At 53.2% G+C, this 24,745-nt stretch overlaps 1 protein-coding gene across 2 annotated transcripts in view; it reads right to left on the bottom strand.

Moving 5' to 3' along the window:
- Window positions 1-230: 230 nt before the first annotated feature.
- ZFPM1 (zinc finger protein, FOG family member 1) overlaps window positions 231-24,745 on the bottom strand; it is a 69,816-nt gene continuing 45,301 nt past the window's right edge. The window contains exons 4-10 of one of the 2 annotated variants that reach the window (XM_034426602.3): window positions 15,233-15,366; window positions 9,761-9,866; window positions 7,871-8,080; window positions 6,520-6,744; window positions 6,010-6,105; window positions 5,098-5,253; window positions 231-4,551 (exon numbers count right to left, since the gene is read on the bottom strand). In XM_034426602.3, the coding sequence (XP_034282493.2) occupies window positions 2,264-4,551; window positions 5,098-5,253; window positions 6,010-6,105; window positions 6,520-6,744; window positions 7,871-8,080; window positions 9,761-9,866; window positions 15,233-15,366 (3,215 nt within the window). In that variant the 3' untranslated portion in view covers window positions 231-2,263. The remainder of the gene's footprint in view (window positions 4,552-5,097; window positions 5,254-6,009; window positions 6,106-6,519; window positions 6,745-7,870; window positions 8,081-9,760; window positions 9,867-15,232; window positions 15,367-24,745) is intronic. The other variant, XM_034426603.3, reaches the window with a different exon arrangement.

Here is a 24,745-nt window from a genome sequence, read left to right on the forward strand (position 1 = left end):
GAGCATAGAACAACTGAAATAAGTCGTGCAAGTTCAGAAATGTGGAGAGACGTGGCCGGTAGAATCGGACAAGACTGAATGGATAACGTGATCATCATCACGCTTGGGGGAAGAAGATCTACCCAACCTGGCTGACCTTCTTCATCCAGCCCCAGGATTCGACTCCACTGGCCAAAGGCCCTAACTTTCCTTCCCCCGCCACGTGTCCATGCAAACACCAGTCTGAGACCCAGATTTAATGAACATTTATTTATGTACAGGCTTATACACATCGTTCCCAAGCAGAGAGTTTCCCCCTCTGCCCTTCAGTGCTGTCTTGTCTGCATTTCATTTACAGTCCACATCAATTCTACACAACCCACCGGACAACAACGGGGAAAGGGAAGGAAGGAAGGAAGGAAGGAAGGAAGGAAGGCAGCTTCTTCCAGTTCACCCAATTCTGCCCAGGGACCCCTAGATCAGGAAAGTTTGCCTGCTGCCCCCTGCCCCCTCAGCAGGGAGGGTCCTCAGCCCTCCAGAGGGAAAGCTGCCGGCCACTCGCTGGCAGAATGCCAAGAACTTTCAGGATGGCACTCTCGGAGCAGCAGCAAGTGCCAGTGTCAAATGCTGGGGAAAGGGACTGGGCACAGACCCCAAAGGGGTTTCTGCAGGGCTGGGGGGCTACGGCAGCTGCCCCACACCTTAGAATGCCCCACGTAATCTATCTAGAGATGTGGAAGGCAAGCTGGGGTATCGTGCCCTGCTAGGATCTGTCCGATCCCACTTTCTCTGCAAAGGGGAGCCCCGAAAAGCCTCTGCCCCTTCCAAGCTTCCACGGGGTGGGGGTGGAGGAAAGAGGAATGCACGACCTTTCACCTCCCTGAAAAGTGGGAGGGGGTCTTGTTTTAGGAAAATAGGGCAGCCAACCACTACAGCAGGATTTGCTCTTCACCAGGATTTAGCTCCATATCTTTTTCTCAAATGGCCAGACCTGCCAAGGTCTCAGAGAATGCACAGAGCGTAAATCTGCACCCCGCTCCCAACTATGAAAGATCTGCTCTTCTCCTTTTGTTCTGGGGGCCAATGGGAGAGGTCCTTCCCAGAAAGACAGGGGTTTGCAGCTCACTTGCTCTCCCCCTCCTCCATTTTATGCCAGAAGGGCCTGGACAAGTGACACGGGGCCCAGGGCCAACTGAGGAGGGGATGCCAGGAGCCAAAAAGGAATGGAAGGGGGAGACAGAAAAAAATAGCTGGATGCAGGCAGCCACTTTCTCTCCAAAAAAAAAAAAAAAAAAAAAAAAAAAAAGGAATTCTGCACCATTAGATGATTTCAGTTTTGTTTTTAGTAGGTGTTTCAGAAAAGAATTAAAATTAAATGTATTTTGGACACTCGTACAAAATGCCCAGTGATTCTATAAATGAAATCTTGATGGCTGTCCCTCATCTTTAACATCAGAACCCCCAATTCTCCGAGGGCCCCCTTGTGCTCAGAACTTTGTCTCTAAGCCATTTTGGGCCCTTGGCTTTGCCCTCTGATCTTGGGCCCTGGCTTCCTGGACATTGGGGGGGGGGAAGGATGGGGGTGTCAGGCACACCGGGAAAGATCTGCTGCCCCAATGAAGTCTTGGCCCACAGCAAGGGGAAACATGCACGTGCTTGATCCAAGACCCAGATTCTGCAACCTGAAAGGGCTGCCCAAAATGTTTCTTGGGTCCCTGCAGTAGCAGTTGCTTGACAGCAAAATCACCACCATGGGGATAAGGGGGTGGGTGGGAAGAAGTGACTACGAAACTGAAAAAAGAAGATGGAGCAATGAGGGCCTCTGACTCTTCCTGCAAATGAGCTGTGTTGAGCTTTGGAGGAATGGGTCCTCCAAGTGGCATTCCGGTCTTGCAGCTCCTTACCTGTAGCTCACACCTGCTGTTCAGATCCTACTTCAGCCAACCCTAAACAACGCGGCCTTGAGAACAGGGAGAGGGGGCACCTAGTGTGCCGGGCTGAAGAAAGTAGTCCCCGGAGACACATATTGGGCCTCTGGGCTTCAGTGGAAGCAGGGTCCCTGCAGCACCCTCAATCTTCCTCTTCCCCCTTCTTAGGCTCTGCTACGGAAGAGCCTCCTTCACGGCTGCTCTTCATGCAAACCCAAACCTTCCCTGGTTCCAGACCGAAGGGCAGAGAGCATGTTGGGTGGCAGCAGTCCCCTCGGCTGCCATGACTGGCAAGAGGCCTGCATTCCCAAGAAGGCCAATGCTGCTCAGGCACAAGGACAGGCAGGGCTGGTGTGTTACTTGATATGCTCGGCTGCGTGCGATGAGCAGTAGTACTTCTTGTGGGCAATGAAGGTGGACAGGCTGCTGAACTTGATGTTGCAAAGGCGGCAATAGCGGTGGCTGCCGTTGGCCACGGGGGTGGGCGGCCCTTTGCCAGAAGGGGTCTGCGCACCTTTGTCCGTATACCCAGAAGGGGGTGCACTGGGGAGGGCCTCGGGCAGGGGGGAGAGGGGCAAGGGGACGGAGGGAGAGAGGGGCAGGAGGGGCTGGGGAGAAGCTGTGGGTTGAGGGCTCCCATTGGACAGGGGAGGGACGGGCGCCTCTTTGCCATTGAAGCTGTCCTTGGGCAGTCTGGGGGCCGGCTGTGGCGGGGAGGTGGCTGGCAGGGAGGGAAGCGGGCTGCCATCGGCCAGCGTCCGGGTGGCCTCTATCAACGTGGACCCTGCTGCTGTTTTGGTCACAAACAGTCCGTGAGTATTTCGGAAGTGCTCTACCAAGTCTCCCTTCACAGTGCCATTGATGGGGCAGTAAGGGCACACGGCCAGGGGCACCTTGGCACCTGCGAGGTGCTGAGCTTTGCCCTCCAGGTAGCGCTGCTGCTGCTGGAGTGGCTCAACGGCAGGGAAGCTGGCTGGTGCAGCCACGGGGCTCAAGGAAGGCACCACCCTCTCCACCTTAATTGGAACCCCTTCAGGTTCCTCAGCCCGACGCTCTGGGCTGTCTTGGGCCTTCCGAGGTGCTGGGGCGGCCCCCTTGATCTTCTGCAGCTGCTCTATGGTGCTGGTCTGCAAGGGCGTGGCCGGGCAGTAGTACTTCTTATGGGCCAGGTAGCTGTCGAGAGTGTGGAAGCTGATCCGGCAGGCCGTGCACTCGTGGTAGTCCGCCAGGGGAAGGAGGGAGGCTGGGAGCACCCGGCTCCCACTGCTCAGGCGGGGCTTCTTGCTGAGGTCGATGGGGCCCTCGGCATCTGGGCTCGAGCTGGGGGACGGGGTGGCCTTGACCACCGAAATGAGAGCAGGGACCACAGGAGGCGCCTCCGGGCGCGGGACCTCTGGGGCAGCCCCCCGTTGGCTGCTGGCGTTGTGGATCTCGTAGAGCTTGCGGCGTTTGCGAGTGCGGATCGGCTGGGGGAGGAAGGGCAGCTTGCCGGCCGCACTGCTCCGGCGCAGGGGAGGGTCGTGGCGGGAGGCGCAGTAGTAGCGCTTGTGCACCATGTAGGTCTCGTGGCGGCTGAAACGGATGTTGCAGGCTTCACAGACGGTCCGGTTGGGGTCATCCTCCGGTTCCTCCACAGAGCTGGCGCCTGGGCTTGGGCTCCCCTCGCTGATGCGCCCGGTTCCATCCGTCTCAGGGGAGGGGCTGGCTTTGGCTGCGCCTTCCTCCACTTTGACCTCTTGCTTGATCTCTAGGGCGGGAGGGGTGGCATTTCCCTCCAGTTCCCCCTCCTGGGCTGCGCTGCTCTCTCCGGGCGACAGACGTGGCCCGGTAGTGGTTGGGCCTTTGGGCGCAGTGGCGGGAGCCGTCTTGGCTTTGCGCAGGACAGACGGGCTCTCCTCACCCAGGCGGCGGCTGGAGCAATAAAGACGCTTGTGGACGTAATAGTTGTTGATGTTGTTGAACGTGATCTCGCACTCAAAGCAGGTTGCGCCCTTGGGCATGGGGGTGCCTGGAAAGAGGGTGGGTGGCACCCCACCGTGGCCTTGCTTTAGGCGGCTGTGAACCAGCTCGGACATCTTGGCCAAGATTTCGGACGCCTGGGGCAGCACGGAGGCTTCATGGCCAAACAGGTACTGGGGCAGAAAGACGGTGCCTCCGGAGGTGCTGGCGCCAAGCTCACTGGGCACCGGGCTGGATCCTGGTGTGGGGCTGGTGATCTCCGACTTCACCTTCACAGAGTGCAGGCTGTGGGGCGAGGGCACCCTGGAGGACGCATCCATCTCGGCCTCGGGTTCAGGAGCTACCTCTTCTTGGGGGGCTCCTTGAGGGTCTTCCCCCTCATCTAAAGGCTCTTCCTTGATTTCCACGGGTGGGGCCCCGTCAAGCCAGCTGGCAGCCGGACTCTTTTCTTGGGGGGGAGAGCCACTTCCCGCATCCTCTGCAGGGGACCCCCTCGCGTCTTGTACAGGGGATTTGGCGGGGGTCTCTGGGGGGCTCTGCTGAACAGCTTTGAGCTCTGAGTTGGGCAGAGCTGTCGCTGCGGGGCTATGCAAGGTCACGTGCTGCTGGAGGCTGGTCAAGCAATTGGCCACGTAGCCACAGAAGCTGCACTTGAGCGCAGAGGATGAACCTGGAGAGCTCAAGCCTGCAGAAGGGGAGAGAAAGAGAAGGTTGAGCCTTGATGGGAAAGCACACGGGGTGGCTGAGCTCACATGTTGGCAACTGGGATCCTAAGTCACCATCCTTTACCAATTGCATAAAACAGTTGACCAGCCTTGCACAAATCGAGCAAGTCGCCTGGCTCAGCATCTTCTGGGAACTCAATGATCTTCTCGCTCTCCAAGGTCATCTCCATCAGCATGAATCCAGAGGAAGCCATCTTTCATGGCTTAGTGCTATTAACTTGACCAGGCAACCTGGTCAATTGCTGCCAATACCAATCAATTTATGGACACTTGCTAGAATTCTCCAGTCAATTCACTCCCTACCTGTTACTAATTTTAAAAAATGCAATTTTATGAAACAGGTTCTTCAGAACTCTATCAGCCCTTCTAACCAGGACAGGGTATCTCTATCAATGATGAAACTAGGTAATTTGGGTAATGAAATGAGCACCAAAGATCCCTCATTTCAACCAGGAACTACAAATCTTCTCCTGTTCGCAGGCTACCTCTGGAACCCCCTCACTTACCCGGGGCCATTGGCTTAGTGGTGGAAGCAGGGATGGTGGGGCCTGGGGAATAGACCTCTCCTTTGGAGCCAGGCTGGCAGATCATGTGATTGGTGACCAGGTGGCTGTAGAGGATGTCCCGAGTGGTGGAGATGAAGCCACAGCTGTGGCAGACACCTGGAAGCACAGGAAACTGCCTGATTGTTGGTCTGTAGAACATTAAACTACCTACTTGGGCTGCCAGGAGCTCTCCAGACACTTGTCGATGGTGGGCACCAGCTAATGAATCTGGGGACATCTGCATGCAAAGCTGGTGGTCCACCAAGAGCCTGGATTCCAGTTACATGAGGGGTTACTGATACTGGTGGAGACCAAGTGTACAGTGGATAGGAGGAAGCATCTTATAGGGACAAAGGTGACTTAGAAGCGTAGTAAATGAACTTATTATAATCGTTTAGGTCTATTCCATCTAATCTAAAATTATAGAGTAGATAGGACTTTCCAGAGTTTCAAGCCAAACTCTTCTATCTGCAGATGCTGAACTTAGGACCTTCTGCAAGTTGAGCAAAGGCTCTGTCACTCAGATCTGGCATCTCCAAGAGGCATCTAATGGTGGCCAACTCTCTTCTCCCTCCTACCATAAGACCACACAGTTTTTCACAGCTTTCCGCCACCAACATCTTCTGTTCAATTAGAGAAGCCCAAGACTTTCTCCAAACCCACAACCAGGTAACTTCAACCATGAGAGGCCTCAGCAGGGGACTCTGGGGAGTAGGACCCTGGGCAGAAGAGAAGCTCCCACCACCAGCAGTGGAGCCTTCCTTTGGCCTGGCACAAGGGTTCGTGAACGAGGAAGAGTAATGTGTCCACAGCTAATGGGCCTCTGAGAAGGATTCGTTTCATGCCGTACTTCCAGCCCCGAGTCCAACTTACCATTCAAGGTATCTGTGTGTACTTTGAGGTGTCGCTCACAATTTGCTTTTGTGGTAAAGGCAGACAGACAGATGAGGCAGACAAATGGCCTTTCTCCTGAAAAAGAAGCCAGATGAGAATTGCAGGACTCGGACAAAAATGGTGTTATCTCCTTGCCCCAAAATGGCAGGGCTCGCCCACAGTTTTCTGCATGGCTCTGCAACATGACGGAGAGGCTAAAGTACACCTGCTGATGGGTGCACCTTACAAAAAATCAGCTGGACTTTGGCAGGAGATCCCCATGGCTGAGATCTTACTGCCAGAGATTAGACTTTATATTAGAGAATAACCTCATAATGGTATCCAGACTTCCTGTCGGTCTCATACTATTGCAACCTTTGAAAGCTGGGGTGAGCTTGAGCCTGTGCCTCCAGCCTCTGGGGCCCCTTCTTCCTGAATCTCCCCCAGCCTAGCCCCCTTCTGCCCCTTCCCACCCAACCTGGGTCACCCCGCGAATGGCGCAGGTCTTACCGCTATGGCTGCGCATGTGGATCTCCAGGGAGCTGGCACTGGGGCAGCTCTTCTGGCACTGGGGAAAGGGGCAGATGCGCTCGTTGGGGTAGGCATCCTTGGGCTTTTCATCCAGGGTGGGCGAGGTGGAGTTCTGGCGGCTGGCACAGTAGTACATCAGATGAGCCTGCAGATTCCGTTCACTCCGGTACCAGATGCCACAATCCTTGCAGGGAAAGACGTCCTCTGGAAGGCAGAAGAGAATCAGAGGAGGAGGAAGGCGGTCTCGTTTGCAGACAGAGAACCTTCAAACGACGTGGACTTTGGGCAGGAGAGCGACCGGTCAAACCTTCCTCCATCAGACCAGCCCTCATGAAGCCCAGCCATAAAGGTCAGGGGCTGCTCTGAGCCATCATTAGTTTTTAGTCTGGTCCAAAAAGAAGGGATTATTTACAGGAATAAACTGGTGGCTTCTTTGTCTGCTACCTTCCTCTAGACCAGTGTTTCTCAACCTTGGAAGCTTGAAGATGGGTGGACTTCAACTCCCAGAATCCCCCAGCCAGCGCTGAGTTGAAGTCTACCCATCTTCAAGCTACCAAGGTTGAGAAACACTGCTCTAGACTTCCATTTCTACAGGCTGTCCTCCATTTACAATCATTCATTTAGCGAGCATTTGAATTTACAACAGGACTGGAAAGAGAGACTTACAACCGGTTCTTGCACCTACAAACATTGTAGCTTCCCCAGGGTCTTGGCAACTGGAATCTATTTACAATGGTTGTGACACCCTGGGGTTGTGCGATCACCATCTATGACCTTCCCAGGTGTCTTCTGGCAAGCAAAGTCAATGGAGGAAGCCGGATTCCCTAATGACTAGGTGATTCACTTAACAACCACGACAAAAGAAGGTTGTAAAATCCGGCACGGCTGGCTGAATAATAGTGTTTCTTAACAATGGAAATTCTGGTTCTAATGGTAACCGTAAGTCAAGGAGTACCTGTAATGATTTGATGATATGCCATGAAATCGCGGTCTACTTTGGTGACCTCATCCGGCACTACACCTCCCTGATGTTCTTTCATCCTCCCTCCCAGGAAGACCCCACCAGGCACAAGGAGGCAGTCCAGCCGGACCTGGGGAAGGGGCTGCCCCGAGTGTGCACACGATGGGCAGGACGGAATAGATGGTCAGAAGGGGAGTCAGCTAATGGTAAGAGGAACCACTGAAGTCAGTCCCAAGGCTAGGACCAACAGTCTAATCCAACAGAAGAGCAGCTGCCAGACACGTGGACTTCAACTCCCAGAATCCCCAGGAGTTGGCATCCATGGCTCTAGCAGGGATGGCTGCAGGAAGGCCTTAACCAATCACTTACTGTTGACAACTGCCGTGGCTAAGATGGCTGCCATCCCCGCTTGCTGGGGAAGCAGCTGGATTTCGGAAGGCAGAGCGACGGGGGCAGCGGATTCCCCACCCTCGATCTTTCCAGTGTGGTTGGGGATCCCCATCGGCTCAGCCATGACGAATGCCTTCAGCGCATCTCCTTCGGAAAGAGGCTTGGTAGTTTTACACCAAATGGAGTCATCTGGAAACGGAGGAGGAGAAAAAAATAACACAATTATGGGAGCCACAAGTTTTCAGAAGCAGCATCATCCAGCCTCGGTTCTTGGTTTTTTTGTGAAATAATGGCCAATATTTTGCCCAGAGAGGTGATGCCCTTCCATTGGGACCTAAAGTTTCCCAAGCAGCCTTGAGAAAATCACCCTCCCTGGACTCTCCTCCTATTCCAAAGCCAAAATTCTAGGAGGCGTATGGAGAAAGAGAAGCTGTAAAATAAATGTTATGCAGTGGAATTTGAATTGATTTCCAAATTGAATTCTGCAACGACTTTGATGAACAGCAGAATGATCTGAAAAATATATTAACCACCAGCTGCTCATTGGACTGTCCAAGAGGGGAATAAAAGATATATCTAAAATATTATATGTGCATTTTTATACTGTATTTATATCTACATCATTCTCACGCACGCACACATTGTGTAGGGGCATCATTATTAAACGTATAAAAAGTGCCTTCTGCCTTCTTGGGATGATGTGCAATTATTAAACATTCTCATATTGCCAAATACCCTGAGAAACTCTCAAACAAACTGATCAAAAATGTAAGCACAATTGCACAAGGTATAATTGTTCAATGTATGTAATATGTGGAAGGATGTTGCACAGAAATATTTGTACCCAGACCCCCCACCCCCCATAAACTGAAGTTGCTGAGCCACTGAGATGCTTGGTGTCTCTGAGAATTCAAATCAAAGAACGATTAATTGAGCCAAGAGTTTTAAAGGGCAGGCAGGAGCATCGCTGCCCTTTTAGTTGCAGTTTTGAAATGCCTGTTTGATTTTTCCAAAACTTTGCACTGACTATTCTGTGCAATGCACACAGCCAAAGGAAGGTGGCAGTGTTGGACCACACATTCACAAAAAATGGCACAATGTTCTTTCTGGCTCTCTCCCCATCACTTAGCACACCTGACCTGTCCATTCCGAAGCCCTTTGCCCGTATCCCTTCTTTGGGCTATGCCTGGAATGCTACCCCTGGAAAGATCTAGCACTGTAGACCCACCCTTCCCAAAAACCTGCTTTTTCCAACAGAGCTACAATTTAATCCCTAAATCCTCATGCCTGTGGGTGCTCATTTACTACATCTGTGCCTTCCCACTCATTGACTTCCCTAGTTGCCCTGTTTCCTCCATGTTTTGCCTTTGAGTACAGAAGGGGGCTTCCTACTTGTCTGCTTGAAATATACTGACGGACTAAATACAGCTAGTCCTCGACTTACAACCATTCATACAGTGAGCATTCAAAGTTACTACGGCACTGAAAAAGTGACTTACAACCGGTTCTTGAATTTATGACCACTGCAGCATCCCCACAGTTATGGGATCAAAATTTGGGTACTCGGCCATCAGCACATATTTACAATGGCTGAAGTGACCCCGAAGGTCATAAAAATTGGCTGACTCACTTAACAACAGCCTTGTTTAGCAATGGGACTTCTGATCCCAATTGGAGTTGTAAGGCAAGGATCACCTGTATGGTTAACAGCAGACATCAGGTGTGTGCTGGCATGAGGTTGGGGAGAATTAGCTCCTGAAAACAAGTAAATTGTACTTTTTTTTTAGCACCCTTATCTCTACTGGAATGAACCCCCCTCTTCCCCCTCCCCACCCCAAACCAGGCAGGGCTCACTGCACAAGTGCCGACCTTTCTTGTAGATCACCGAATTGGCGTCCCCTTCGCCAGGGACCAAGGAAAGCTTGGCCAGCCAGCATGTGTCGTCCTGCAGGATCAGGGTCACCGGTGGGTTCAGCTGAGAAGAGAAAAGGAGTGGGTTGAACGTGCCAGTCGCCCTCCCTTCCGGCAAAACAGCTTCCACTCTGAACTCCAGCAAAAACAAAACCTGCCACCATTGGAAGATCAGCCTGAGCTGGCCAGATCTCAAACTTTGGCCCATGCATTTCAAGCCAGCCTCATGGTTGGGAAGGCAGTCGTGCTGGAATGCACGGCATTGGCGGGATGGGAATTCCGCCCGGTTCATCTTCTCAACTGGTGCCCCTCCCCATTTCAAGAGCTGGGCTGGCCCCACCCTCAAGGAGCCAGAGGGTGGGGCCAGCCTTGGACCAGTGGGCAATAATAGAGCTGCCTGGCGCACCTCCCCCCCATCCAAACAGGCAGAGATACGAATTGACTCCAGCCACCAATGCTGGGGGGTGGGTCTGGGCTACGTGGACACGTGTCTCCTGAGTCTGCCCAGGTCAGTGGGTGGCTTCCTTCCTCGCTCCAGTGGTGACGTGATCCACGTGGCCACGGAGCGAAACCCGGAGCTCACTTCCCTTCCGGATGGCTGCTCAGCAGGGCCACGGCAGCCCCGAGGAGTCAGGGGGCCTCCGCCTGAGGACAGCCCCCCTCCCTTGTGGAAAGTGACCCGGCGGCCACTGCGGCCCCAGCACGAACACAACAAGCTTGTTATTTCCTCTTCTTCGTCACCCGCGGGCCAAGCCGTGCCGGCCGGGGAGGAAGCAGCCACTTCACCCCTAACCTCAGTGGTGTGCAGGGAGGAAAAGAGATTAGAGGGGCAGAGGAGGAGGAGGAGGAGGAGGAGGAGAGGCCGGATTGCTGGAGTGGGGGGCAGTCAGCCAAGCTGGGCCCCCTTTAGCAAGACAAAAGGAAGTGCTGTGACTCTTTGACCAGGCATGGAGCCTGGGGGTGGGGGGGGGCTGCCAATGCAGCCCCAGATGTTCAGCAGGGATGGGAAGGGATGGGCAGGTGAAACCACCTTGCTTGAGCCCCCAGGACCTCCATAGAAGGACTGGAAAGTCTCTGGAGAACAAGAGGGTCCAAGCATCGGCCCTGAATTGTCTCTCGTTGAATTCCCATCCATCCCCAACCCCCAGTTTGGCCTTTGCAGCGGAAGAGACATTTGGAATGTTCTGCCCAGGGAGGGGCATCCACAGATGGCTTTTTGGGGGTGCAGAGAACTGGAAGATGAGCTTATGATCCCAACCTAAGAGATAGACGGGAATCAAAGGCAGAGAATAAACAGCCGACAGCCAGAAGGCCCATCCAGGCTCCCTCCAGGGTTGCTTCTGAGACAGAGAAAGATTCAGAGGGGGCGTGGATGGACTCCCCTGTCCAATGGACCCCCTCAAAGGACACCTGGAAGCCCCCTGGAATCTTGCACCTTCACCCCCCACGGCAAATAACCAGGTGCCTCTGCTTCCAGTGACCTGCCCTGTCAAAACAAGATATACCTTTTTGCCAAATTCCAGCGAAAACCAGCCGTTTCTCAGCACACTGCAATTTCCTCCGCGGGTATTAATGCGGTTTGCAGCTTACGGACCCACCCTAGGCGCCCTGGGGCTCAGACCCAAGTGGCAGGTTTTGTTTTGCTTCCCACCCCCACCCCTCTGTGGGCCAAGGAGACCCTCCACCCAGGCAGCAGCCGACATTCTCCCCTTCTCCGAGATTTGGAGGGCAAATTAAGATGCCAACCAGAGAAAAATATTCTGTCCCTTAGATAGACATGGGCTCTTCTAGCAAAGGGCCAAAAACACCACTTTCCTCCTTGGCGGTCAGGGAAGAGGTGAACTGCTGCTGAATATGGAGGTTCGAATCTGCACTTCCTCCAAATAGGTGCTGAAGAAAAAACGGTCCAGCGCACGAGGCCGAGCAGGACTTTGTATAACAGCCAGAGGGGAGGAAGAGGAGGATCTGGGGAGGGTCCCGGGCTGTTTCCCTCTTGCCGGCTGCCCCATTTCACTCCTGCTCAGCCCTCGCGCCTCCCTGCCTCCCTGTGCTGCTAATGAATATTAATGAGAAGGAAGGAGGGCGAGGGGGAAAAATTAATCTGCCTGATCCTTCAATGGCTGCAGCAGTAACGATATAAAATCTAATTATCCGTCCCAATATTTCTAAACCCTCCACTCAGACTGACAGTCTTCGTCGGTTTAAGGCTTATCGTTCCAAGGAGCGGAGTGCTCAAGGCTTGATAATAACACACACGTGCAAGCTCCTCTCGCTCTCTTTTTCTTGCACACGCACACGCACACACACACACACACACAGAGAGAAAAGACACACACTTTTGCTGACGGTACAAAAACAACAACCTTCCTACGACGTCTCTGCCTGTGATGGCACGTGCCCGAAAACAGGAGCCACCCCAATGCTGAAGGAAGGGGCAGCGCTGCCACATGTGTGGAATGGGGTAGTGGGCACAACTGGGAGATCAGCTGATTCAGCACTTGGGTTCTCCCCCCCCCCCCGGGCCTGGCATCTGTGCCCAGCTCCCTCAGTGCCACATCCAGCTTTGCAGAGACCTTGTGGGTGTGGAACAGATGCCAGCTCCACGCAGAATCCCATTTTGGCCTGCAGTCCTGTTGCACATCCCAAAGTCTACGAGAGACACAGACTGACGACCCAGCTGTGGCTTCTCTTCTGGCCATTTTCCACTCCAGACCCCCTGCAGGAAGTGGGCCCGGGGCTGCACCGCGATGCTGAGAACTCTCCTTGTTTCCCCTCTAACAAAGAGGTCAGTGTCTCGAATCTGCAGTGGGCCTGATAACCATCGGAAACTCTATCTGACTAACATCCGCCTGGGACACTTTATCCGGACCCCTCGCTAAACAAGGGAGAGGAGGAGCAGAGCCCACCACCCTGGTTAATCGTTAAGCTTCACCATGATTTGCTCTCCCAGCAGGAAGGGGGCATGGAGAAAGAAGCATCCCTCTGCCCCAGGCATTTCCGTCCTGCAGGAGGAGGTTGAATCACGCTGGAAGCAGGAGGGAGACTCCCTCAAGAGCTGGTGGGTTTTCAGTATGGAGGACAAGAACCAGCGTCTCGATGCCCACCTGTCTTCCAGGAGCAGTTTTGATATGTAGGATCTGATCCAGCATTCCGAATCCCCAAAACCGCCAACCAGATGTTCACAGAAGCACCACCCATGTCCGGCACACTGGCCAGCCGGAGGTATTTGGGGCGCAGGGAAGAGGACTTTCACAGAATGACTCTGAAGCATCTCTTTAGATCAGAGGTTCTCAACCTCGGTAGCTTTTTGAGAGGCAAGGCCTTCTCCAGCCAGCTGGGGAACTCTGGAAGTGGAAGTCCACGCATCTCAAAATTGCTGAGGTTTAGAAATATTGTTTCAGACCCTCAAATCTTTTACAGGCAGCACCTCCAAAGCAGAGTCCTGCTCTCAATGCGGCATTTCATCTTCTGCTTCAATATTCTCGTGGGGAGGCCAAGCCCACCACCTACTATGGCAACTTGGTTTGAGTTGCATAACTCTCACTTACTAGGAAGTTTTTCCTCGTGTTCCATTCAGACCCATTTCTTCTCCGTTCACACCCAACAGAAATAGTCCTGGAGCAGTAGAGAACAAGTCTATTCTTTCTTCTGAATGGCAGCCTTGCAACTGTTTGATGATGAGGATCATATCACTCCTGGATCTTCTCTAGAGGAAGCACCGTCCAATTTTTCAACTTCGCTTTGTGGAATCTGGTTTACCTACCACTCAGTTTGCTTCACTTCTGACCCTTAAGGTCACAAGCCACACTTCCTCCTCCATCTTACACCAAAATCTTCAGTGTCTACTTTTGGTACCCAGATGTTAAATGTTTTGGCTCTGCTCAGTTTCACCATGCTGATTCATCTCTGTCTATTCAAGAACTCTGCTCCACCATCTTACCACCTCTCCCAGCTTCCTTCTTTGGACAACTTTTTTTCTCTACAAGATGCTCATTCAGCTGGAATTAATAGAGGACCTCACTATAAATCAACCTCCCACAAAGGCCCACCAACCACTCATCTTCTGCTTCAAAGGGTCTTCCCAACCAAGAAGATGGATCTCTTTGGCCGAAGCAGGATGAGATGGGGACACAGGTAGTTCCTGCACTGCCATGCCAGTTTGAGAGATGCTCCATAAGACCAGATACCTGCTAGGCATCTGAGGAGGGGCCAGTAGTGACAGTCCCCAAGGACCCATGTTCCATTCTGGGCCACTCCATTCCCAGAACAATGAGGGGAGAGAACTGGGAGACCCCTCCCGCTCAGGACTGATAAAGGTTGAGGCTTCCAAAAGCCAAAAATGGCGAAAGGCTCAGGGGCAGGAGGGTCTTCCTCCCCCCCCTCACCCAGGAGTGACAACGCCAAGGCAAAGAGAGCGGCGAAAGAGAGGGCTGGGGATTGTCAGCGTGGCTGGATAAGGGAAGCTGCTGAAACAGGAGCAAAAATATTTAGACAATAAATGAAGTATCAGAAGAAAGCAGCAGCCTATCTTTAAGAAATCAATCATCCTGTACCGGTTGTCTGGACAGACGGCGCCACAGAAGAGATAGCCGCCAAACTGGCAAGATAAGGGTTAATCAAGGATTTAATTCAGCACAAAAAAGATAAATGGGGAGCAGAGGGAGACAGAGAGGGAGAGAAAGTGGGGAGGCCCAGACGCTGGGGCCCGATAGTCTCCGCAAAAGCAGAAGGGAAAGTTGGACCGGCTCCCAAGCCCTCGCCCTGCCCAGGCCACGATTCCTGGGATGGCGCTGGAGGGAGGCAAGGGAGGCATTGCAGGGGCCCCGGTTACTTCCAAGAGGCAAGCAAAGCCCCTCAACAGGCCCCTGGCCCAGAGCAGAGCCTCCTGCTTCTCTCCTGCACACAGGCAGGTGTGTGTGTGTGTGGGGGGGGCACCTCGCCCTGTGGTTCCCTTTCTAAATTTGGGCACTTCAATGCTCTCGGCGTTGGCCCATAAATCATGCCAGGTGGGCAAGCTTTCTGGTGTTATCGCTGCATTTTGAGCTATCTTGCAATAATTTTATTGGAGAAGGACCCCCCAAAAGAAATGAAGCACTCACAAATGTCCCTTTCTTTGCCACCCAGTCTCCGATTTCCCTCCAGACCCCTGCTAGTCCTGCCGGAGACAGGAATCAAGTCAGACTGGAGGAGAAGAGAGGGAATGCACCCTTCCGGGCCAATTCCTTGATAACAACCATCCAGGTTAGTCATTGCACCTCCTCACACCCAAATATGCGGGTACTGCAACTCCCCTGCACCCTGTGTATTTGGGTCCCCTCCGTTCCTGTGGTGTTGGTAATTCTACCACGACCATTTCTCACATGAAGGCTCCAGGGTGGATCCTTCTTCCTCCTCCACTAAGAAAGCTGCCTTTATGTGGGGGAACCTTACCGGCTCGGTCAGTCCTGGAGAAGGAGGTTCGCTGTGGATATTTCCTGGGAACGGGCCCCAAAACACTCCACCGGGGATGCCGTGTTTGGCACACACCTTGCTCTCCGCCTGGGAGGTCAGAAGCTCCAACTCGTCTGAAAGAGAAGAAAGGGAGGGTTGGGGAAGTCCGAAGGGTCAACAAAGAGCCCAAACGGCATCCTGGATGATCCCTCCAGGGGTTTATTTGAGCTGCCCTGCTGAGGGATGCCATGCCAGACTCAGTGGGCACTTCCACTTGGCAAAAGGTGCTTCTGCTAGTTAGTTGGTGCTTTGGGCACAGGTGGGGGCACTTCAACATCACCCTGCTGGGACAGTCAGGGTGAAGAGTCTCTTTGCCCAGGCCAAATATTTAAACCGGGAGGTTTGAGGTGGGAATGGACGCATGGAAAATCAGGTGAGCTACAAGAGTTTGTGTGCCATCACTCAACCTTCCCTAGTGAATACTTCCTCATTTCCTCACTGGTAAGAGGAAGAGGAGGAGGAGGAGGAAGGGTGGAGACCTTGGTGCTCTCTAAGCTGGGTAGTTTTCTTGCAGACATTTCATGACCCAACTAGGGAATCTCATCAGGGCTGGAAGAGAGTGGGGTTTGTAAGTGGGGGGAGGAGGAGGTGAGTGTGAAGAGCCCAGGGCTGCTCTCAGCTCTGCCTGGACACCACCTTCTTGCTGGGTTCCCCCATCCCAGATCCTGCTTCGGACCCCATTCTACAGGAAGTTCCTCTCCAGTTACGCCATAGAGCAGGCATGTCCAACTTCGGCCACTAAGCCCTGTGGACTTCAACTCCCAGAATTCCCCAGCCAGCCATGAAGTCCGCAGGTCTTAAAGTGGCCACGGTTGGACGTGCCTGCCCTCGAGGGTTTTCTTGGAGAGGGGGCAGGATGGTCCAAAGTTGCTGGCATCTCTCCCTGGGAAAGGGAGCCGCTCGGAGGCTTCATCAGGACCCTTGGCTGAGGCAGCCTGGAGCTGTAATAGCCTTGATGGTTTGATAAGCCTCTCGGTTTAATGGGGGGAGATAACATGTAAATTGGCCGGGAAGACTGGCCTAAAAATGTTTTAGCTGCACCTCCATCATGCTGCCTGCTGATAAGATGGCAGTTAAACAATACTTCAAGGCAAGCTCAAGCAAGGCCTCCCCCTCCTCATTCCACATCTGGGAAAGGAAGAAGGGGCAACTGCCACCCCCTCTTTTCTCCAGGCCCTCTGCAGGGGAAAGGGGGAGGGCCGGTTGGGGGCTCAGGTTGACCTCCTGCCTGGGAAACAAATCCTTCAGATCAGAGTTCTCCTCTCCCCACATCAAAGGGGGAGGAAGAGAAGGGAGGGAGAATGCCAGGGTCTATCAGAAGGGAGGGGAGGGCTCCCACAGCTAGCTGCCACTGCCAGCTTTCGTGACCATCTTGGCCAGGGTGTGCCAGTCTCAGCAGGACCAGACTGGCTGGAGAATTATGGGAGGTGTAGTCCACCTGTCTTAAAGCGGCCATGGTTGAGAAACACTCAAGAGGTGCACCAAAATACAGTTTTAAGCCCCCAATGGGGGTGAATAGCCTGTAAAGCAAAGATCCTTGTCACCCCCACCTCAAACTCTATGGAAAAAGGGAGACAACCCGGGAGCTCCAACTTCCGGCCGGCTTTTGGGATACCCAGCAGCCCCCTCCCTCCCTCCTTTGGCTTCTTGCTGGCTAATCAGCTTCGTTTGGGTCAGGAGACCATGGCTGGACGATAAGAGCCTCTTGCTGACACTTTCCATGTCAGAACTGAGCATCTTCTGTGTATCAATCCTCACCAGAGAAAACACTGGGCCACTGATAAAGGAGGCGACCGTTCCAGACAGAAGGGGACAAAAATAGGGCTAGCCCAGAGGAGGGGCCCTGCCCTCCCTCTATCTCTGCTGGAGGGGGCAAAGGGAGGAAGGTTAGATGGATGGAAGAAAGGGAGGGAGGAAGAAAGAAAGGAAGGAGATTAGGGAAGGAAGAGAAAGGAAGGAAGGTCAGAGGAAAGAAGAAGAATAGAAAAAGAAATTGGGAGGGAGGGAGGGAAGGAGGAAGGAAGGAAGGGCTAAGTTATGGGGAAGGAAGGAGTGAGTTATGGGGTTAGAGGAAGGAAGGAGAGAGGGAAGGAAAGTAGGAAAGAAGGAAGGAAGGAAGGAAGGAAAGAAAGAAGGAAGGAGCACAGTGAGCAGTGCTGGATGGGCTGAGATGGATGCCAGTGGGCACCAACGTGGCTGCCTGAGAAGACTTCCCTCAGCTTGAAAGCAAGGCTTGGACATTCCTGATTCCTACCATAGGGTCTCTAGCCCAAGGCCACCTCTGCAGAGCCTGGACTTCAGACAGACAGAGGGACCAAGATGGACGGAGCCCACTTCCAAAGCGCAGGCAGGCTCCCCACCTGAGCGTTCCCCCAAGTGCCACCTCCCGGATCAACCGGCCACCACCAGGACACATCAATTAATAGTCCGGCCGGGCCTAATGGCCAAAACAATGTTGTCGATTATCACAAGGAACAAAGTCCAATTCTCCCCCTCCGGCTGGCGGCTGTGCGCCTGCGTCTGTCTGCCCCTAATCTCGGGATCGGTGGCGCTGGCGCTCAGTTTCACCACCCGGCAGGTTAATACAATTCCGCCCTTATCTTATCTCCCCATCAGCTTCCTGGCCAAGCAACCCTCCGATTGGTTCCTGCAAGCCAGCTGGCCCAAAGTTATCAGAATAATTCTTATCTCCGGGATCATTAACCAAATTGGGCTGGTATCGGCCTGCGTGCCGGCGATAATGAAGTTGCAAGCGGAATGGAGGGGAAGAGGGAAGATGGCGAGCAGATGCCGTCTGAGGAGGCTGGCATCCCTCGGGGGCCTCTCCAGAAGGTCCTTCACTGGGATGGGGGTGCTGCGGCTGCCTTTGGAGCCCAGACAGCTCAGCAAGGCTGGTGGAGGAGGTGGGCCAGCCGTTCAGAAGCACCGTGTCGTGACCCAGGTTGGGTTGCTTGTGGATAGGGGGTCTCAGCCACCTCTCCAACTGGGAGCATGGAAAGGACAGGAGATATTTCTCCATCGTGTGGAATGGCACAACCTCTCGGAGCAGTCTTCCTCAACCTCGGTGGCTTGGAAGACGTGCGGACTTCAACTCTTGCATAACTGGCTGGGGAATTCTGGGAGTTGAAGTCCACACGCTTCTTCAAGCTGCTGAGGAACACCGTCCTAGGAGAAAGGCAGAACCATGAATGCCAGAATAATAAAGACCCATGTGAAGTCTGCCCTTTTGCCTACTTCCAAGCTGCTGCTCTCCAACCGACCCCGGGCATTTCATAGGAGGAGACTTGGCTCCTTCTGTGGCCTCTCTGGGCCTCCTTTGATCTCACCTACTGCCACCCCTGAGCTGGGAAACCAGCCACCCTCCAGATGGCCCTGAACCACAACTGCCAGCAGTTCCAGCCCACTTGGCCAAAGGAAACGGACGCTGGGAACGCCAGCAGCCTCCAGGAGGGACCAGGTTGCCCAACCCACTCAGCTTGGCTGTGGTTAATCCAAAAGGGATCAGCTGTGAACCAATTTTGGAGACTGGATGCCACGCCAACTTTATCTGGCGAGAAAGCGTATCAGGAAGAGTTTGGCAAGTGTACCAGCCAAACTTCCTCACTTGACTGGAGTCAAACAGAAAATCAGGTCCTCTCATGCCTACACAAGACCCCACCCCCAATACAGAAGACCATCTGCTCTTAGATTGCTCCCTGTAAACTTTATGAAAGCAGAGATGATTAGTAACCAAAACCATCATCCAAAGAAACTATCTCCACTGAGGTCCTCAAATCTCATTGCCCCCCCCTTTCTCCATGCCCCTCCCCCCCGGTCCTGCCTAGGACAACTGCATCCACTCAACCTCATCCAAGTTCATTCAGCTCAGCCAAATACTAGAGAAGAGCCCAGAAGCGTGTGAAGACTAGCCCATCCTCCAGGGTCTTCCCACCGCCATTAACATGCCACTCTGTGGAGTCCTTGGTAGTCTCTGAGCTTGGTTATTTTCTTGCAGACGTTTCATCAATGCGCTGATGATGTCCCCTAGTTGGGTCACGAGACGTCTGCAGGAAGCAATCTGGCTTAGAGACACCAAGGTCCCCACGATTCACTCCCGAGCTACAAACGTTCTCTTCAATTGACCCAGTCAACTCAGTCTGTCTGAAGCGAAGCAGCCACTCTCTCTTGAAGCCATCTTAGCTCTACGCAAATGGCCGTAATTGGCACAACGGATAAGCAGAGATTCTTCTGCCTGCTGGTCAGTTTAATGGGGAGAACTCACGTTCCAGCAAAAGACGAAGGGAAACCTCAGAATGAAACCAGAAGACCTCAGGGAGGCTTCCATGAATAGGGTAATTTGAACCCAGGGCTGGGGAACAATCGACAAGAGGCTGGTCAGGACTGAACCTTGGAAGGCGAGTCGTCCAGTTGGGGTGTGAATGAAGGACAAAACCCAACGTTGCCTTCTAAGCCTGGATTTTGGGAAGCTGGCCTTCCTTTGGGAAGCAGCAAGCCTGACACAGCTGGAACATTAAAGCACACACACACACACACACACACACACACACACACACACACACCCCTCACACAATTCTGACAACTCAACCAGCAAAATGACGCACAATCGCCTGATAAGATGGAGGGGGTGATTGGGAGAGTTTTAAAGCTGCCTGGAACCACCGTTGCCTTCACTCTTCACCTCCCTTCACAAAAGCAAAATATCTTCAAGGGGCTCAAGAGATTATCCCAGCTTTGCCCGAGTAATCAGGGGCAATACTTGGAATAACTGAAGTCTCCCCCCCACCACCCCCAAATCCGCTCTGAAAATTAGAGGAGTAGGAGAAGGAGAAGGAGAGGGGATGGGGAGACCCTTCCTCTTTGTTCTCCTCGCTCTGGGCAGCTTCTCTGGCTTGGAGGCCGAGGTCAACGGGCGGCCCACCAGGCAGAAGATGCTGAGCAGACCTTCCACCAACCATGAACTGCATCTCATTCCTGGCGAATTAACCTTCAAGGGAGCAGCCCTCCGATATTCAGTCTCCAAAGTCTTTCCTGAGCCCAGTTAACTGTGAAGGGAGAAGTGCCCCCCCCAAAGTGCCTAAGTTTAACAAAAGTTCTGCCCCCTCCCTTACTCCCAGGCGGCACAAGGACAGAAAGAGCCGACTCCAGAGATCAAGATGGCCTCGCAGCCACCCTGAAAACAAGCACATTTGCGCCCTCACATGCTTAAGCGGTGAGGTGGCCCAGCAGGGCAAAGTACGGTCTGTTTCGTGCCCCCCGCCAGCTCCTGCTTCCTTCCTCTCCGTGGGCAGAGTTTGCCCCTCACCTGGGCAACTGGGTGGCTGGCGGTCCAAGCTGCCTTCCGTGAGTACCTGATTCGCCATGCTCTCCTCTCCGCTTCAAAAGGGCATCCCGGCTGGCAGAGAGCAGCTGGGCTGGAGGACGGGCTTTGGAGTGGTGTACCCCAGACCCTCGGCCGCCCTCCCTCTGCTTCCGGGAAAGGGTTGTTTTCGGCAAAAATGTCAACAACCCCCCCCACCCCCAGCCAATGTGCGTCCAAGCCGTGCAGCTGCTGTTGGGGATTTCTCTCCTGCTATCGCAACCGAGCATCGCTGGGGATTTATTGATTTTTTGACACAGTTAAGAACAGCAAATCTTTATCGCTGCAAACCCTGACCCCATTAATGGAGGAGCTCTTACCAAGCCTGTGTAGCAACCGAGGCCCGTCTCTCCGCCCCCAGCGTGCATCGGCACCGGCTCAAACGTAGAAATTTTAGGCCAAGGGTCAATCCCAGGGGACAAAAAGCAACATCAAAGGGCCCTCGCCAAGGCTGGAGCCCAGCCCTGGTGGGTTTTTTCCTGCACGATCCAGACGATTTCAGGCCACAATTTAAAGTCTGGGGCTCCAGGTTAGGAAAAAACATTCACGTGTCCAAACGTCCAGTTTGCAAGGGGCAGCTCTGCACACCGGGCTGGAGACAGAATTGCCTGTCCAAGTGGTGCAACGCAAACACAGCCAGGCTCGGTTCTCTATTGGGGAGCGGAAAAAGCTGGGGGTCAGCCGGTGCTTCTCCGAATTACCTCCTGTGCGATTTTGGGGTGGGGGCTACAAAGCAAGAAAGCCTCTCGACGGCTAATCTGGCATGAGTCTTCTTCCCAGCCCTACTCATTGAAAGGAACTGCTAGGAATCTGTCGGTGCGCTGATGCTTTTAAGGCAGACTTTGTCAACCTGGGCAACCAATTTTCAGAGGCGTGGGCATCGTCCTAGAATTCCCCGGCCGGCCAGGGAATTCTGGGAGTTGAAGTGCATCCTCTGAAAGTTGGTTGCCCAGGTTGACAAAGACTGCTTTAAGGCTTTGCAAAATCTGAGATTTGCTCGGCCAAAGAACTTTCAGTTCTATTTCTGCCAAAGAGAGGAACAAAATGGGAGCGAGGAGCATTTGAGGCGGGGGCTTTGCCCTCCTTCACAGGTGCTCAGCTGGAGCCTGCTGGTGCCAAGGCTTTTAGGAAAGGTTTTCCATCAAAGAGGGAAGCAAAAAGATGCAAGCATATTGCATGAGGGCTGCCAGGAAATGGGGACGGCGGAGGGAAGGCTGTTTGCAGGATCCAAAGCAAAAGGGCAGCCATCTGAAGGACTGCATTCAGACCCACCAGTCACAGGGCCCTTCGACTAGCAGGGGGGGGGCTCTACCCCCCCTTCTCCCCAAGCCAGATTCCCTCTTCCATTGTGGTCACAGAAGGTCTGAATGCTTCTGGGTCCCCACCTTCCTCTGCCCTCAACTGGCTTCAAGCCTGTCCCCCAATTTTCAACGTGCTAAACCCTCCAAACCTCTTGTGGGAAGCCCCATCTCCCCCCACACTGATGGTGGGAGTGCCCCCTTCCTTGCTCTCTTTCTCCAAGCCCTGCTCAATTTCCACCTTCCCCCCGCCCCGATCCTTTGGGAGAAATTCTCATCAATGGAAGCGCTGGATGATAGTATCATCCGCAGCAGGGAGATGGCCTTGGAGAGGCTGATGATATCCTGGCAACAGTGATCCTATCTCCCCTGCCAGGGTGGGGCGATTGTGTCTCGTCCACCGAGTAATCCTCAGTGTCTTTTTCTCCTGCTTTTATGCCACCGGCTAATCGTCCTCGTTGCTGGGCCTCTGCCTCCTCCTGTCCTTGCCCTAAGAGATCCAGGAGAAATCCATCCTGCACGGAGCAGGATTCCAGACAGCCGAGAAAGGAAGCAGAATTACAAAAAGGCTCAACCTGGGGTGGGGCGGGGACAATTCCTCCCATTTGGGTGGGTTTGCCCCATGCCACACTGGTTGGCAGGACACCACAAGCCATCAAATGGGCCACGGCTAAAATCAAGGTGAAGATGTGCCGGTTGGGTCTGCAGTTGTCCCGGTGACGTGAACGGCTAGGCTAGACAGACAGGGCCACTCTGGAGTGTCCATTGACCGCTGGTCCTCCATCTTTCTCTTGCAGATGGTCGGGGGGGGGGAGTTCATGCTCCCTGTAGGCACCTTGGCTGATCCCTCCATGTTCTCTCCAGCCAGAACCTCGTGAGAAGGCTAAGCAGAGGATGGGCGGGTGGGTGGCTAACTGGGGTCTCTCACCCTGGCTGGTGCCAGCCTTCAAGGATACTGGGAGGCCTGCCTAAGATGGGTGGCAGTGTGCTAAACATCCCGTGCCTGGTGGATTGAGGCCACGTTATTCCCCCAGCATGCACCGGGCTCCCACCGCCTGGCTCTCTTCCCCCCCGGTAATCTAAAACAAATATGACTATCTAGCGTAAAACTCTGCTAGGAGTGATAAAGAAAAATAGCTGGAATAATTTTTCCCACCCACACATACCAATGAGAAGAGGAAGAAAGGGGTGTGCACACACACACACAAACACACGCACACACTTATCCAGAGAATCATGGGCAACCCAACATCTATCAGAAGGGGCCGTCCTGCTTCTCTCTCTCTCTCTCTCTTTCTGTGCTGGGCCACCTGATAATCAACCTTGGGGTTTGCATAGAAAACTTCAGGCAGAGGGAGATTACTCAGACAGGAGTCACAACAGAGATAAAAAAAGAAAGAAAGGAAAGAGAGTTTGGTGGTTGGTGGGGGAGAGAAAAATGGGGCAAAAATAGAAGTTGGAGAAAGGAAGAGAGAAAAAAGGAGCACTACCAACGAAGACTTTCTGGCAGGTTTGGGTTTAGCGGGATGCAACAATTTAGCCCCAAAGGCAAAATGGAACCACACACAAAGCCCAGCTTCATCCACTGCACACTTGGTGTTGTATGTGCATGCACGTGTGTGGGGATGAAAGCCGAACTCTCCCCGTATTCCTCTAACTCAAAGTCTGGGGAACCTGGAGCACCCTAAGTGTCATCCTTAGGAAGGCACAAGGGCTCCAGGGAAGCAACCCCCCCTGAAACAATCCCCTCCCTGCCTCAGTTTCCCTCCTGCCAGTGGAGGAGAGGCCCGCCTCCCAAGCGCTCGGTGGGGCAGCTGAGCAGATGGCTATCGCCTTGCCCTTTGAGATCGACGGGGCTGGAGGGGAGGGCTCTGCCGCTCAGTCCACCGATCAGTTCCATTAACTGATAAACAGGCATTTTTCACCTTTAAAAGGCGCCTCAATTAATCAGCCCAGCCAGGAGCACCTTCCTCAGGTTTAGTGCAGGTGCTTCCAGGGACGGGAAAAAACAGCCACCGGTTCCCATGTTTCCTGAGCAAGAGGTGTAAGGTGGGAGCCGTCCCTTGCGTTAAAAAAACACCCAAAGAAGCTATAGAAACATTCGTTCCCCCCCCACAAAAAACAATCATGTCGATTTAAACCAAAGGTGCTTTTTCCAAAAGACAACTGAACTTTGTTTTTTGTCTTGCCTTGAAAATGTTTCACTTCTCCTCCAAGAAGCTTCTTCAGTACTCAAGGAAAAAAGAGTCTACTTGCCTTTTGGAAGAAGTACCGTATTTTTCAGAGTATAAGACGCACCTTAGTTTTTGGGGAGGAAAATAAGAAAAAAGCTGATTGGCAGGTGGATCGGCCTCCCGGAATACCCCCAATCAGCTGTTCCCAGAGGTGAATTTTAGCAGCAGGTTCCTTGGTTGTGAGCTCTGTGCTTTGCTTTTTTTTGCTTTTTTTCTGCCTCTGAAACTTCTGAAACTCTGTTTCAGAAAAAACTTTTTTTCGGCCTCTGAAAGCCTCAGAAAAAAAGCCTCTGAAGCTCTGTTTGGGGGCTTCTTTTCTGAAGCTTCTTTTCTGATGCTTTTTTCAGCCTCTGAAACCTCCGTTTGAGAAGCTGGGCGGGGCTACATTCGGAGTATAAGACGCACCTAGATTTTCACCCTCTTTTTTGGGGGGAAAAGGTACGTCTTATATTCCAAAAAATATGGTACCTTTGGGACAACCATGACCAGGGTGGTTGAGACATCTCTCCATAGACACGTAGATTTAAATGAAACCAATTTGCACACATGCGAAATAACCATCTCT

The sequence above is a fragment of the Pantherophis guttatus genome, chromosome 11 (assembly GCF_059756535.1).
Source record: "Pantherophis guttatus breed Tessera chromosome 11, ASM5975653v1, whole genome shotgun sequence".
Classification (NCBI taxonomy): domain Eukaryota; kingdom Metazoa; phylum Chordata; class Lepidosauria; order Squamata; family Colubridae; genus Pantherophis; species Pantherophis guttatus.